The sequence below is a fragment of the Mytilus galloprovincialis genome, chromosome 8, assembly GCF_965363235.1.
Source record: "Mytilus galloprovincialis chromosome 8, xbMytGall1.hap1.1, whole genome shotgun sequence".
NCBI classification, from domain to species: Eukaryota; Metazoa; Mollusca; class Bivalvia; order Mytilida; family Mytilidae; genus Mytilus; species Mytilus galloprovincialis.
Window position 1 is genome coordinate 56,707,157 of NC_134845.1, and position 17,540 is coordinate 56,724,696.

The window sequence follows — 17,540 nt, forward strand, 5'->3', positions numbered from 1 at the left end:
GTTTAAAAACAGACTAAAATTACATATATACAGACGAAATTATAGGGAAATAGTGTTAAAGATTATTTAATGTTATATAGGTCAATTTGTTTTAATTTTGTTATGAAGAATACAAATATACAGAAAAGAAAAAAAAGTTTATTTTATTGGAAATGTTTTTAATCTATTTATATCTTATTTTGTAGAAATTAAATCAAGAGTTACAAGATGCTTTAGATGACCGTGAACAATTGAAATCCCAAGTCCAGGATTATATGACTGAAGTTAAGAGGACCGAAGATTTGTTGAATAGAAAGGTACCAGGCTAAAAAATCTTGAAAACTGTGATAGCGATCACTGGCCATCTTGAACTAACAGTTGGGCTTGGCTGAGTGTTGAAGGCCTCACATGTACTTTGAGATGAAGAACAACTTAAAAAACAATGATGTTTTCTTGTTTTTGGTTTTGGTTTTGTCAAATTTTAAGTCATGTATTAAAACACTATATGAATTCTTTTGAATTGTTAAAGGGATTAAAAATATTTGAATGGTCTTCTAAATTTTGCTGTCTTTTTATCAACTACAGAGAATGCTAATTATACCATTAACATTGCATTTCTAATTTATAGAATGCACATATAAACTGTAAACATATATAACAGTTAGAAATTATTATTCCTTTATCACACTTAAATTATTGTGTGTCAAATTTGTTTTCAACTATAAGAATAGAAAATGATAACTGGCATTGTGTCAAAGAGGCAACAACCTGACCATAAAGCAGACAACACAAGACCAAATGAGTCATCAACGCGGCGAGAAAATCTGTTAGTCTGTTTTGTTATCTTAGAAAATGTCCTTAAAAATTAAGAAATAAAATCTGAAAATATTAAAGAAGCAAATATTATTTTGTAAAATAAGTTTCATCAATATTTGTATTTTTGTTGTTACATTGTTAGGAATCAGAACGATCTGACCTGCTGGAGCAGTATAGAGCCTTATCAGTGGAAGCTGAACAATACCAAACCTCATCTCATCAATTGGAGAGTGAAGGCTCCAATCTAAGGCTGGAACTGATGACCAAAGACTCAGAGATCAGAAGAAACAGAGACAAAATTGACAACTTAGAAAGAGAAATTCAAGAGGTAGTGTTTTTATGAAAATGATGAAGGATTATATTTTTAAAAATTTCTGTTTTAGGCCAAAGAAAATATATGTGTGGTCCCAGTTACCTGTCTTTACATAGATCTATTTTTTTTCATTTCTAGGATGTGTATATAATACTAGAGCTGGAATAATTGAAAACAAGATTTGTGCAGGATTTTGACGACCCACAAAAAAAACTACTTATTGACCTGTTTTTTCTTCAGGACATAACTGGAACCACACATATATTTTTGTTTGGCCTTATCCTCATCACAATCATGTACAACTCAAACATTACTTAAAAATTGTTGATGAAAAATATTCATGTTAGTTTCTACTTTGGTAGGTGAAATCATTACAGATTTAGTAAGCCTTCCTTGAAAAATATTTGTATTTTAAAAAAAAGTACCAGTTTAAAGGGAGGTAACTTCAATTTTGTTACAGGAAGATAACCCACTGCAGAATGATTCCACCTCCAAGGTAACCTGTATAATGTTTGTCATTTGAATTATTCATTTTATTTTATTTTGTCCAACAGCAAAGGAAACTGAAAAGGCTTAATTCATATTACGAATTTTTTTTATTTTTTTAATAATCAGTTGCATTGCTTTTGTTTATTTTGTATATCAGTATTGCAGAAAATGAATATCTTTAGATTTTTTTCTGTTAAACAAAATTTTGAGAAATTTGAAAGAACTAGATTATTTTCAATTTTTGTAACTTTTTCGTTTGCTATTGGGCAGATAAATTTTGCAACAGTGGAACATTAATTATTTAATTGAATGTTGATTTAGTTTCTTTCTAGTCAATGGAACTCTCATAATAAGAAAGTTGTAATTATAGAATGCATTTTAATAATTTTCAGCAAACATATTTCAATATTTGATTTTTTTTTTATAGAAAAATTAATGCAGTCCATATTTTTCCACTGTTGTAACCATAGTCTGATAGATCATGGTTTATATTCCATATTCATATTTTTCATATGTTTAGTTAAGCTTTTTCATTGTATGCATGAGAAAAAAATAGCATTATTTTTTAATATGAGTTATTTAATATTTATGCAATAAGGAGTTTATATATGGATTAACCATTACAAAGTTCTTGTATTTCTAGAATAATTTCATCATTGTACATAGATAAAGATAATAATAAAGACATATTTTTATGTTTTTTGCAGAGGTCTGTTTTTATTTGAACCACATACCTGAAATTTTGGCAACCAATTTTATAAATGCTATTTCTATACTTTCTCTTTTAAATATCTGCATCATGGTATTTTGTGCTCATTATCAAGTTACAAAAATGAATTTTGAAAGACACCTCTAAATACGAATCACTTGCTGAAATTGGATACATGTATTAGCTACTTCCAAGTAACTTCTTTTTGCACTTTGACAGTGTAAAGTTGTGCTGAAGAAAATGATTTGTTCAGAAGTTCAAATATAAATTTAATGGGTTTTTTTTTGTTATTTCAGCATTTAAATGCTCAGCAGGCCTATGAGCTCCAAGTGTCGAACCTTACAAGATCTGTTGGCAATTTAGAGGAGAACCTCCGAATAGTGGAGGAAGAAAAGCAGAACTTACTTGTAGATCTGACAGCAGTGAGAGAACTTTGTGCCAAGTTAGAGGGAAGTAAAGAGTCCTTACAGAGACAGTTGACGTCTGCCTCATTAGATAGAGAACAGGTAAGTTAGGTTTCATGGCAAAAATAAAATAAAAGTACTGAATTCCGAGGAAAATTAAAAACGGAAAGTCCATAATCAAATAGCAAAATTAAAATCTCAAAACACATCAAACGAATGGACAACAACTGTCATATTCCTGACTTGGTGCAGACATCTTCTTATGTAGAAAATGTTCGATTAAACCTGGTTTTATTGCTGGCCAATTCTCTCACTTGCATGACAGTCACATAAAATTCCATTATATAGACAATAAGTAAACAGTTAAATGACAAGAAAGATGATGTCCCCAAAGATTTTATTTTGTGTGATTTTTACTTCCCTATAGCAAGAACAGTGTTTGTTCTCTAAATAAAGTAATACTTAGTTATACACTGGTATTGTGCTGTCAAAGTAAAAACTAATTTGGCCATAGCTTGATGAGTGCAATAAACATTCTTCATCCAAAACTAAAGAACTACAGCTTCTGATGTTAAGCTGAAGGGTAGACAGAGACATCCAAATTCCCCACAATTCTAAATGTAATTTAGCAAACATCTTATGATGTAACCACTCCATAAATGTGAAATTAATTATTATACCCCTGCTTTAAAAAGGGGTATACTGTTCTACCTCTGTCTGTCCATCCATCCATCCTTCAGTCTGTCAGTCCTTTTGCCCATGAATATTTTTCGTCGCATTTTTCTCAGGAACTACAATAGAACGATTTCTAAAATTTGGTTTCGGGGTTTATATAAGTCAGCTATACCTTGTGATGCGTTTTCAGATTCATCACTCGACAACTTCCTGTTTACCGAACACTTGCATATTTTTACACTATTAATATTATTCACTTGCGGCAGGGGTATCAATAGTGACCAGTAGCTCGCAGTTTCACTTGTTTGTATTTCAGGATATCAGATATTAGAATGCAAGTTATTATTATTGCAATGTTAACTGACCCCAATTGCATCATTCAAAATAATAAAAACTTTGCAATAATATATTCTTAATTTACAGTAGATACACCATTTATAAAATTCTTCTTGATTTAGAAATTTCATTGATAATTACGTTTCCTTTTACAGTTACAAAACTTAGTAGACGATATGAGACAGGAAACAGACCTACTGAAGAGTCAGGTGTCTGCTGAGAGGACCAACTTAAAGAGCTTAGAAGGGCTTCTACAGAATAACCGTGAGAAGGAGTTCCAGACACAGTTAAATCAACAGGAAAAGAGTGCAGAGATACAGATGCTGAAGGATAGATTGTCTCTTAACGAAAGTAAAATGTAAGTCGCAGAAAAAACAAATAAATATATATATTCATTTGTTAATTTAAAAACCAAATAAACAAATATTTGCAAGGATTTATAAAACTAACAAATTATTTTTCATTCGTTTTTTTTATCCATTAACTCAGGAAAACTACACTAATTTTGTTGGAATAGAAACCATTACAAATAGCTTTTTGAAAATACAGTATGTTACTGGAACAACAAAAAGAATATTTGTAACATTTATTTTTTATTGATTTCAGACAAAGCCAGGGTAGAGAGATAGCTTCATTGAGGACAAGAAATGTTGAACTGGAAGGAGATGTTGAAAGGCTGAGAAGAAATCTTACAAGTGAAAAGTTTGAAAGGTGTGGGAATTAACATTTATATAAAGAGTAACAAATCAAGTTTATTGATTGTTTGATATTTACTGAAAGTCCACTGGCAAATGTTTCATAACTATGTTTTATATGTGGTCTTTAAAATATGTATTTGGTTTTCAAAACTTTTTTCATGGATGAATCTGAATTTGATTATGAATTAAACCAGAAACAATTCATTGCTTTGATATTACACAGTTCACGAACAGTGGTGGCCACTAAATTTTGGTATTTTGCAACAGAAAAAATATTGAGGATTGGCAGATTTTCTCCAAGTAATCATTGGGGGAAAAAAAGGATTTTGAGAACTCTTAAATAAGTAAATTTGGTAATACATAAACACTGATTAGTTAGGCAGAGGTTATTGATGATGTACTAAGGTGAGGTTTTGGCATTTGTATCAAATGTTGGGACTCCTTGGTGTTCTTCCATACAATACAAGGTAAAATATTTTGCCCCATAACACGCATTTATTTTTTCATACAAGATTTAATGGCTCATAAACAGTCATTTACCAAAATTATAGCAGATTGTTGATTTTTGATTTTCTTTCTTTTGATTTGAGACCCAAATATAAGATAAAAGTCTGAGTCAGCCTTTTTCCGCCATATTTTAAGTATCAAATATCTAGATAATGAGGTCCATGACCTATCAATATTTTTTGCTTATTTTGATTCTTATCCAATGCTCTTTTGACTTATAAGTATCAATTTTAAATTCTAAATTTTTTGAATTTCACAAACCCTCACCTAAGTACATCCTTAATATTACCAATATATGTGTTTAGTACCCTTTGATATATGTTGTGAACTTTATTGTCCTATTTTTCTTACAGAGAGAGAGCATGCCAGGAATTAAAACGCCATGGATTTAATCCACCCATTCCAACAATGGACTTTTCCACCAGTGCTGGAGGCTCCTCCTACAGTTATCAGCGTACATTGAAAACAACGACCACCAGCAGAACTAGGTCAAGGTCAAGATCTAGGTCACCAAGTCCTGCAAGGTATTGATAAAAAATTTCACTTAAATTCATTTTAGTTTTAATTACTTATGTATTGAAAATAAAAAGATGTGGTATGATTGCCATTAAAACAATTCTTCAGAAGAGATCAAATGACATTAAGAAGAATGAAGAAATTAAGGGCTATTACATTAAAATGTACGAGGGAGGGTAGGAAGGGACTTACAGAATATCCCTACAAACAAGAACCATTTTTGTCGAGCCTTCGACTTTAGTCGAAAAAGCGAGACTAAGCGATCCTACATTCCGTCGGCGTCGTCGGCGTCGTCGGCGTCGGCGGCGTCCACAAATATTCACTCTGTGGTTAAAGTTTTTAAAATTTTAATAACTTTCTTAAACTATACTGAATTTCTACCAAACTTGGACAGAAGCTTGTTTATGATCATAAGAAAGTATCCAGAAGTAAATTTTGTAAAAATAAAATTCCATTTTTTCCATATTTTACTTATAAATGGACTTAGTTTTTCTGCGAGGAAACATTACATTCACTCTGTGGTTAAAGTTTTAAAATTTTAATAACTTTCATAAACTATCCTTGATTTGTACCAAACTTGGACAGAAGCTTGTTTATGATCATAAGATAGTATCAAGAAGAAAATTTTGTAAAAATAAATTTCCACTTTTCCGTATTTTACTTATAAATGGACTTAGTTTTTTTTGCCAGAAACAAAACATTCACTCTGTGGTTTAAGTTTTTAAAATTTTTATAATGTTCTTAAACTATCCTGGATTTCTACCAAACTTAGACAAAAGCTTGTTTCTGATCATAAGATATTATTCAGAAGTAAATTTTGTAAAAAAAAAAAATCACTTTTTCCGTATTTTACTTATAAATGGACTTAGTTTTTCTTCCAGTTAACATTACATACATGTTGTACAGTCTGCAGTTAAAGTTTATAAAACATTTATTAGATTCATAAACTATTCTGGATTTTTTTACCGAACTTGGAAGCTTCTTTCAATCAAAAGACAATATCGAGAGGGAAATTTTTATTGATGTTTTTCCTCATTTTTGTTGAGTCTGCGATTAACAGCAAAAGTAGGCGAGACACTGGGTTCCGTGGAACCCTTACGAATTTTTTAAAATAATTTTGCATAATTGTAATAGAAGTATACTGAAAAAAAAACATGACCCACATTCAATAATTTAACTTCCCTTCATACTGTCCCACATACATTATAATGTAATAGCCCCTAAATTTCTATAAATCTCATGATTATGTTTAAAAATTCAAATTTCATATCATGGATGTAGGGATTTGATTTTTTTTTTTTTTTTGTTTCTTCAATATCTTTTCCTTGAATCAAAAAAAAACAAACATAAACATTATCCGATTTTGGACCAAAATATAAAAATTGTTTCTGTTTTCTGAGAAGATTTTTCCAAAATTTCATATATCTAAAATCTTCTTATTTTTTGACTGCAGAGAGTAATTTTTATTTTCCACTGTAAGTATAGGTGCTATGAATTACCCAGAATGCTATTCTCAATTTATTATTAGTGATATGTATTTTTGCATTGTTTGATTTGTATAGTATTCAGTAATATTTTAAAATTATTCAGATTTTACTAACATTTCAAGTTGAAGATTTTCTGTATTTGTTGAATTGTCTCCCTTGTGTTCTTGTAACTTAATTATCTCCCTTTGTTTATATCAGTTAAAAGTGCTGTTTGTTCTGCCAAAAAAATCACATGTATATTTTTTCTCACATCTATATTTTTATGCAGTTTTATATGTTTATAAAAGTAAACTTGAATCAATAGCATGTACTTTCATTCTTTAGTTATTAAATAAAGAAAAAGACGTTTAGGTTCATATGCATGATATGTATAAGAATAGAACATTGATATAAAACACCATTTATTTAGAAAATGATTGTATAACATGTATGTTATAAGAAATTAGGATATTAAAAGTCTTGACATTTTAAGTCCGAATTTAAATATCAGTATTAAATATTGCATGAAATTGTCTTTGTGTATTTAGATAGTTTTTTGCTTTTCATTGTTTGTCCTATGCAATAGCTCATGATGTTAATAAATGTGTTGTTTTTTAGTTGCCTTAAACCATTATCGGTGCAAGATCTATTTGGTTGAATTTTTATTCCTTGCTTATTATATGTTGAAGTAATTTTCAGATTAGAGTTTAAATTTATTCCTTTATCAGTATATAAAAAATGAAAAGATTTCATTTTGTTTTATATAAGTTGATTTATTTTTCAGATATCGTAGTCCCAATACTTCCTACCTGGGTTATTCTGCACATCGTAGTCGATCACCTGAACGAAGCAGCTACCTTGATGACATTGACACGTCCTTGAAGAGTTTAGGAAATGATGTGCTTTGATCCAAATTTTATAACTAATTATTTAGGTTTTAAACAATTTACATAGCAACAAATGTGATATTGACTTATAGATCTGGTTGCCATGGGATACGTAGAACAATTGATGCTAGGGGTTTCCATGGCTACAATATTATATACCCACTGCCAATAAGCATTTTATCAACAGACTGTTCTTTGATACGATGAAAGTTGGAGTTTCCATGGAAACTAAATTTTCTCAGAATTTTTAAATTGCAAGTATTGTGTTTTCAATGGTCAGAAAACAAATTTGTGATATCAGTGAATTTAGATAACTATTTATCATCAAAATTAGAAAATCGTTAATTTTTTTCTTCCACAAATTTCAAACATACAAGGCATCCCTGTGATAGATTGTTTTACACCAATTTTTGGTAAGATACTTGCATAAAATTTCGTTATAAAGCTGAGAAAATTTCGGCCAATGAAACTCTTTTCTGCTTTTGGTCAAAACCAAAATTCCAGCAAATATCAATTTTGTTATTAATCATCATATAAACAAGTACATTGTACTATTTTTTTGATCCACATGTCGTTTAGTCAACTCAGTCAGATTGAATGTAAATTTTTCTGCTTTGATATTCTCCAATAAGTTTTAAGACCTTTCAGTGAAAAGGAGGGTTAAAATGTCTCTCTTTAAAAATAAATGTCAAATTGTGGGAAGGGTGTTATTGTTTTTCTTTAATCAATCTGTGATATTTTTCTGTACAGTGCTGTGTTTTATTATTTATTTGTAGATATGCAAATTATTAATGATAATTTTTGGTTACAGTGATATTAATTTTATATACAGTAGAATCTGTCAAATTAGAAAATATGTTTGGGGTTTAAAAAAATTCTATTCTGTAAACTTGATTTTATTTTAATTATTTTTGAATTATAATGTTTTGTATTTTGATTTGTAAAAACTGTCAGATTAAACATTCCTACTTTTGTCTCCAGGTAAGTCGTAGCACACCATAAAGAATGTTGGCTTGTCCATCAAGATTCCATGACCTTGAAATGTCTTGTTTTTGTTGATTGCTGTCTTATTGGCTTTAAACAGAAATCTATTTTAATACATTTAGAAAGGGACATAATTCTTGTAATTAAGGGACATTACTCAATTTAGAAGGTTTTTAAATATTCACTATAATATATCATTAAAATGAAGTACAAAAAGACACTTTCTTAGAATTTTATTGTGCTTTGAATTTTAAGAATTTAAGAAAAACAAAAATTTGGAAAATTGGTGCTAAAAAATTAAAGAATAGTATGCAAAGACAATAAGAAATTCAAAACACGAGAAACAGCAGTTTCTTGTTGAATGAATTCAAACAGTACAATAATATGTATGTTCCGGTAATTAAATGAAGTCCTGGAAACTAGTATTACACATGTTACATGAGAGATAATTTCCATCCATTAATTAAGAAATCCGTCCATCTTCATTTGAGAAGAATTTGTATGTTTTTTATTTATTTTCTTGTTTATGAATAATAATATTTTTGCATTATATGTGTATGGTAGATTATAGCGAAAATGTATGAAGAATGTATACAATTTTTATTTATTTAAAAAAAATCTTGATAAATGTAGTTTTTGCCTCTTGGAAAGTTGTTTTGGAGTAATGTTATTATGTTATCAAAAAGTCGATTTGCCACAAACTTGCAAGCATACAATGTCATGTGATCCTTGTCATGATATTGATTGGCTGGTCACAAATACAATGTCATGTGGTTCTTGTCATGATTCTGATTGGCTGGTAACAAATTCAATGTCATGTGATCATTGTCAAGATTCTGATTGGCTGGTCACAGCAATCAAGGTTTTCATAAAAACAGCTGTGCATTTTGCAAGCCATTAACTACATAGCATTTACATTATTTATGCAGATGTCATATTTTGATGATTTTTAATATATTATAACTGTTAGTTGTTACCAAGTAGATATTAGCTAATTTTGGAAACACTTCAAAAGTGAAAGTACAGAAAACTTGAAAGTGAAAATAAAATGGTTATAGAATGAAATTTAAGAAAAAAAGAAATTATTTACATAAGACAATAGAAAATGCCAAATTATGAAGCTGTATGATTTTTTTTTTAATTTAAGCTTTTAGAATCTTTAATTTGGAAAGGAGCATAATTCCATTTTATCCATCTGTTATATTGCAAAGTTTTTAGATTTTTTTTTCTCAAATTTATTCTATTTTGGAAAAAGGCTTATCTTTAATTACAGAAATTGAACTTTTTCCTCATGAAAGAATGTCATTATGTAAATTAATGGATGAGAGTTTAAAGTTGAAAGCAAGGTGTAAATTCTGTTCTGGTAAAAAGTTTCCAGTACTGTACTAGCAAGTGGTTTTGATTTTTTTCACCAACATTTAGAGTGAAATTTGCTTGCCACTGTACATATAACAGTAATATTTGCCAGACTTGTTAAGCATGTTTTTGTGCTGTAAACATTTTGGAAGTAGTTACTGCTTTTTCGTACATCAAAATTTCTTAATAAAGTATATTTTTAAAGTTATATTATTTGTTTTTCTTTTTGCAACAATTTTGTCTTATTTGATGAACTATTCCTGTTATATATTCCCCCTTTAAACCCCTCATCTGATGCCGACATCTATTAGTGTCTCTTCATCCTGTTCCACTTATGAACCCACACTGCTTCTAGCTATTTGATAGATCTTGCATTCCTATTCAATTTTTAATCATAAAAAAAAATTGTAGGACATATGTATCACCACCACATAACATTTATAGAAAACTTTTTAAATATGTATCAGGGACAGATGAATTGATCTTGAGATTTAATCAGGAAAAATCGAGACAATGTAAAGGTAATTTCTTAGCTGTATTTTGCAAAACGTTAAGGAATTTTGGTCCTCAATGCTCTTCAACTTCGTACTTGGCCTTTTTAACTTTTTGGATTCGAGCATCACTGATCAGTCTTTTGTAGTTGAAACGCGTGTCTGGCATATATACTAAGTTTAGTCCTGGTATCTATGATGAGTTTATTTTCAAGCAAAAGTCAAAAATGAAAAAGAACAAAGATCACAAAAAAATAACGAATGATAAAAATTTCATGAAAACAAATATTATGTTAGCAAAACAGAGCACATCTAAAAACCAAGTGTAAACATGGATAGCCTGGAAGAGTAAGAATTTTCTGATCCAATAGTGACACTTGTTGAATACTCTAACCACCTAGATTCACACAAAAAACATAACACCAAAAAATACCTTTTAAATAATTTTCTTTAACATTGAATGTAAATTATAACTGATGAAACCTTTTATAACTGACTATGTGGTATGGACCTTACAGTGGACTACAGCTGTTAATGTCTGTATAATTTGGTCTCTTGTGGAGCAGTGGCGGATTCAGAGGGGGGCGTAGAGGGCGTACGCCCCCCCTTTGCTCGAACTTTTTTTTTTTTTTTTTTTGTAAAATTATTAATCAGTCTAGACTTCGTGAACTTTTTCATTTCCCGAGAATTTAATTTTTATACGACAATTCTTTACTTATAAATATATTTTTCGCTGGTATTTACTGATTGTCAAAGTCATGTGATTTGCTATGGTGGTGTTGACCAATGCGTTGAAAAAACGGCACACGGTAATTTTGAAATTCAAATTACAGTTATATACATTGCTTAGGCTGAGGATGTCATGACAATCAGGAAGTCTTCAAAGCGACACAGGATTGAGCAAGAACGTATTGACTTCTATTTCACTATTCCACCAAACAGAAAGTAATAGTAAATACTCTATAGACTATTATACTTTCATGAAAAAAAGTTCCACAATATTATTTACCTACGAAAACATGTTTAACCCTAAATGCCCCAACTTATTTATTTTATAAATACAAAAGTTGAAGAATGATCCCCAGTCACCCCGCCGCATTTTTGCGCCTGTTCCAAGTCAGGAGCCTCTGGCCTTTGTTACTCCTGTATTATTTTTTTTTTAGTTTCTTGTGTACAATTTGGAAATTAGCATGGCGTTCATTATCACTGAACTAGTATATATTTGTTTAGGAGCCACTGAAGGAAGACTCCGGGTGCGGGAATTTCTCGCTACATTAAAGACCTGTTCGTGACCTTCTGCTGTTGTTTTTCCTATGGTCGGGTTGTTGTCTCTTTGACACATTCCCCATTTCCATTCTCAATTTTAGTATAAGCTCTAGAAAGATTTCAAGTCTCAGGTACGAAACCATTTGATTTGAGGAGGCATTCTGAGATATTTGAGAGAGAAAAAATTGACTCTGATTTTTGCCTAAAACAAAAATTCTGGCCGTATCTGGATTGAAAACAATAGTCTTGTCCACTTTTTTGCTTTTAAAAACGAAAATTTCCAACAAATATATTTAGCATGAAATGAACATGATCAATAAAAACGGGCGTAGTTTTTTGTGGCCGAGGTTTGCATGTCTTACTGGAATGTCTGTTTCGCCGGACTTATATATATTAAAAACTTTTTCAAGACCAGACTGTAACCTGCCTGCTGGTTGTGACCGTTTGAATAGTGCATATTACACTTATTTTATGTTTTTTTAGCCCAAAAAGGGTCCCAAAAATTTTTCGCCTCGCTCCGCTCGGCGATATATTAAAATCTTCGCCCCCCCTTTCCAAAATCCTGGATCCGCCCCTGTGGAGAGTTGTCTCATTGGCAATCATACAACATCTCAGTACTTAACAAAGTTCTATACAACTTTTGTTATTATTAGGAACTAGGAAGGGCTTATAAAAACTATTTATAGTTGATGCGATATTCCAGTGATATTTCGGGTATCTGTTTTATAGATGGTGAGGGATATGTTCCAATCATTGAATACACAAGCCTGTCCTTTCCCCTAATTTGACCTACCAAATAAGACCTATTATCGTGGTTGTACTGACACAAGTACCACGATGAGTGCCACAAATGAGGCAGGATCTGCGTATACGTACCCTTATGTACCTGGTATTATTCGTTTTCTCTTTTCTCTTTAGTATATTGTTGTTTGTCTTTTCTTTTCTTTTTTGTTTTTTTAAATATTTCGCCATGTCATCAGTTTATTTACGAGTTATGAGTTTGAATGTTTTTTTGGTACCTTTTGGCTCTGTTTTTGACTTTTATTTTTTTTGTATTTGGGGTGTTTTTAGTAAACTCATCATTGATACCAGGATTAAATGATGTATTTACGTCAGACAGTCTTTTAGTTTACAAAAGACTCATAAGTGACACTCGAATTCAAAAAAGTTACTAAGGCCAAATAAAGTACAAAGTTGAGCATTGATGACCACAATTCCTACAGCTAAGGTAATTTATTCCTGAAAAAGAAAAGCCTTAGTATTTAAAAAAAGTCAATTTGACCATATCAATGATATAATTGTGCTCTTCAACTTCGTACTTTATTTGGCCTTTATAACATTTTTGATTCGAGCGTCACTGATGAGTCTTTTGTAGACGAAACGCGCGTCTGGCGTAAATATTAAATTTTATTCCTGGTATCTATGATGAGTTTATTTGTAACCACTTGGTCGATGCCACTGCTGGTGGAGATTTATTTCCCCGAGGGTATCACCAGCCCAGGAGTCAGCACTTCTGTGTTGACTTGAGTTATCATTGATATGTTTATAATTATAAATTAACTGTTAACAAAACTTTGAATTTTGAAAAAAGGCTTTTCTACCTCAGGAATAGATTACATTACCTTAGCTGTATTTGGCAAAACTTTTAGGAATTTTTGGTCCTCAATGCTCTTCAACTTCGTACTTTATTTGTCCTTTATAACATTTTTGATTCGAGCGTCACTGATGAGTCATTTGTAGACGAAACGCGCGTCTGGCGTAAATATTAAATTTTATTCCTGGTATCTATGATGAGTTTATTTGTTTATTCAAAGTTTCCCCCCATTCTATATAACTAAAGGATAAAACATAGCTATAAAGACACCGTCTCTCTATTAGATAACTAAAAAGAAAAAGAAAGAAAAAACACATTGAAATTGAAAGAAATGGTCAAAAAAGTTTTATGGACCCGGCTACTGCATTTTAATTAAGTTTATAACTCATATCAAACGATTACACACCACACACGAGCGGTTCATTGAATGTCTTGTTTATGTTTTCAAAAACGGCAAATTCATTAACAATATTGATACATCTTAATTCTCTAAACCTCAACTTTGTCCCATTGTAAACGTTTGGAATCAAGTCAGATTTATGATGAATAAGGATAGATACGACTTTCTCATAAGAAAAAGGAGTCGTGCACAAATGTAAAAAGAACACCAAGGGCAAGGTCGAGTGCTCAGAAATAGTAAGTAATTTCTGCTCCACTAGAAACACGCGAATGATTTGATTTTAGCTTATTGATTACTGGATTGGTAGGAGTTAAGTTTTGTTTTTCCGTTGTTGATTTTAGGAATGAAAATTTGAAGGAATATTTGGATATTCAAAAAGCAATTGCACCTGATCGTTTAAATTGAATCGTTACCAAATAAATATGAGATTCGGTAGGAAAACTGACAATCCTAGTCAATATATAGATGTTTATTTTATCAAGGAATTGAACTGATATATACAATTCCTTGATTTTATAGTAATTTCAATTTTTGTGTAATAGCCACCATCGGAAGAAGGTTCAGTTCCTTATAACGATGTTTAAATTCGACAAATGTTCAAACCTGACATCCGGAATAAAATCTTTTTTTATGATTTGAAAATAACATGAACAAAACCAAGACATAATATGTATCTAATTTCATAATTACAGAAGCTACCTAAATTATCAACTGTCATGAATTATCAATTAAGCGCTTTGCTAGTATACTCTGTGGTTTAGTGGTATCATGCATAGACTGAAGACTGTAATGTATTACAATGAAAATACGTACAAGTTTTTGAGATGGTAAAAGATCGTAAGTTAAAAAATAAAAGTTATAATATAAGTTCATACAGTGATCAATGGATTCTCAAAAATAATCTATTGGTAGAACAATAGACTCACTAATCATTTTCATTCTAGCTTGTACATAAATTAAGTATTATTCAACGGTAGAATTTATTTTCATCTTCAAATTCCATGTTACGCTTCAATAAAAGTGAAAACGAAAGTCGATTTTACGGAAATACCAATTTTACACCTTTAACCTTAACCATGTCAAATAACTAAACAAGATGGAAGGTAAAATATATTTCTACAAAATCTAGATACGCAGTTTCATAAACATTTAGTCACCCGTTTTTGTCTTTTCGATGGCAAAATGCAATAGAATATGTTTTTTTATTATGAGGTCTAACTAAAAAGAATAAGAATCAAAACATTGAAATTGAAAGTAAAGTTTATATGATAATCATGAATGAATGAAATACTTGCTTTTTAAAGTTTGCTTTATATGCGTCATAAGTCATGGTAGACTTATTTGAGGAATTATCAAAATAGGTTACTAATGTTTCAAGTTATATGATGGAATTTGTTCACGCTTCCAGAACCATTGTTTTCTAATATGCACTGCGTTTATAAATGTTAGAATGAATTTTGTAAAGAATGATACTCCTGTTTGCGTTGAATCAGGTTAAGCAATTTTTATGGCAACGATTGTTATGGTGCCACTGCTGGTGTACGTTTCGTCCCCGAGGGTATCACCAGCCCAGTAGTCAGCACTTCGGTTTTGACATGAATATCAATTATGTGGTCATTTTTATAAAGGAGAAGGTTCGGTAAGGACCAATTTTGGACTCAAATTTCAGGTTCATCTGACGAAAGATTTTGACCACTCTTTAAACACTTAAGTGTCTATTTCATTTCAGTCAATTAGTTTATTTGAAAGATTTTAACTGATTTAGACTTAGTCATTAAAAACGATCCGATTCATACGGTGGCAGAATGTGGCCATGAAAGAAAAAAAAATATGTTGTTCCCTCAAGATACTATGTCGTTCGCTCAGGATGCTATGTCGTTCCCACAAGATAGTTATCTCGTTCCCACAAGACAGTTATCTCGTTCCCACAAGATAGTTATCTCGTTCCCTCAAGATACTATGTCGTTCCCACAAGAAAGCTATCTCGTTCCCTCAAGATACTATGTCGTTCCCTCAAGATGTCATTCCCTCAAGATATCATGTCTTTCCCTCAAGATTTTACGTTGTTCCCTCAAGATACTATGTCGTTCCCTCAAGATGTTATGTTGTTCCCTCAAGATGTTATGTCGTTCCCTCAAGATGTTATGTAAAGATCTTGAGGGAACAACATAACATCTTGAGGGAACGACATAGTATCTTGAGGGAACGAGATAACTATCTTGAGGGAACGAGATAACTATCTTGAGGGAACGACATAGTATCTTGAGGGAACGAAATAATATCTTGAGGGAACGAGATAACTATCTTGAGGGAACGACATAGTATCTTGAGGGAACGACATAGTATCTTGAGGGAACGACATAGCATCTTGAGGGAACGAGATAACTATCTTGAGGGAACAACATAACATCTTGAGGGAACGACATAGTATCTTGAGGGAACGACATAGCATCTTGAGGGAACGAGATAACTATCTTGAGGGAACAACATAACATCTTGAGAGAACGACATAGTATCTTGAGGGAACGAGATAACTATCTTGAGGGAACGACATAGTATCTTGAGGGAACGACATAGTATCTTGAGGGAACGAGATAACTATCTTGTGGGAACGACATAGCATCTTGAGGGAACAACATAATTTTTTTTCTTTCATGGCCGCATTCTGCCACCGTAAATTTTGCCACCGTAGATTCAAGCTCAAATATGAAAAATCTAACAAATATGCCAAAAATTGACACTTCTCAGATTGTCTTTGTCAAAAATGAAAGTGGCCGCATCCGTGTTCATCCTCAACCTTTATATATGTTATGTATTATCATAAAATACAACTTACATTTCAATATAAAGGATGAACACGAATGCGGCCACTTTCGTTTTACAAGAAAACCGTCTAAAATTTAACTAAAATGCTAGAATTGTGAAGATTTCAGTAATTTAGCATGAATTAACGGTGCTAGTACCTGATATATGTGCATTGTATTGTCAAAAACAGCCCGTATTTATGTAGTAGAAGCATTCTACTGTCTAATAAATAACTAAAAGTTTATTTTTTAACAATTTTGTAAAACTGCTATATTTTGGGGCCAAAAAGGGGTCTAACTGGACCTACTCCTTTACTGTTTACTAAACTTTGAATTTTTCGAAAAACTAAGGATTTTCTTATCCCAGGAATAGATTACCTTAGCCGTATTTGGCACAACTTTTTGGAATTTTGGATCCTCAATGCTCTTCAACTTCGTACTTGTTTGGCTTTATAGATATTATGATATGAGCGTCACTGATGAGTCTTATGTAGACGAAACGCGCGTCTGGCGTACTAAATTATAATCCTGGTACCTTTGATAACTATAATGTATATTTCTTGTTGTCAAAAATGTTGGAAGATGACAACCACTTGAGGGCAAAACGTAATACAACAGTTGCAAAGCAGGTCACGGTTTGACCCCAAGTTTATCAAAAACAATAGAGTCACGTCACCGTGAAAATTCAGTAACAAGAGGCTGTCACAACGACAGCAAACCGGATTTATTAACATTTATTTGTGTCCTGGCAATATCACAAGAACCATTACTGATGAATGGTGAAAGTGAAAATCGTCAATATCAAATTTGACCTCCATTTTGTCATCAGTATCAACATATTAAAATTTGA

At 31.4% G+C, this 17,540-nt stretch overlaps 1 protein-coding gene across 4 annotated transcripts in view; it reads left to right on the plus strand.

The window, feature by feature from the left end:
• LOC143042254 (centrosomal protein of 135 kDa-like) overlaps window positions 1-10,343 on the plus strand; it is a 50,499-nt gene extending 40,156 nt beyond the window's left edge. For 3 of the 4 annotated variants that reach the window (XM_076214514.1, XM_076214518.1, XM_076214516.1), the window contains 7 exons: window positions 186-296; window positions 938-1,123; window positions 2,603-2,812; window positions 3,877-4,079; window positions 4,328-4,432; window positions 5,280-5,450; window positions 7,693-10,343. In XM_076214514.1, the coding sequence (XP_076070629.1) occupies window positions 186-296; window positions 938-1,123; window positions 2,603-2,812; window positions 3,877-4,079; window positions 4,328-4,432; window positions 5,280-5,450; window positions 7,693-7,816 (1,110 nt within the window). In that variant the 3' untranslated portion in view covers window positions 7,817-10,343. Of the gene's footprint in view, window positions 1-185; window positions 297-937; window positions 1,124-2,602; window positions 2,813-3,876; window positions 4,080-4,327; window positions 4,433-5,279; window positions 5,451-6,895; window positions 6,921-7,692 lie in introns of those variants that run through there. The other variant, XM_076214515.1, reaches the window with a different exon arrangement.
• The last annotated feature ends 7,197 nt before the right edge of the window (window positions 10,344-17,540 follow it).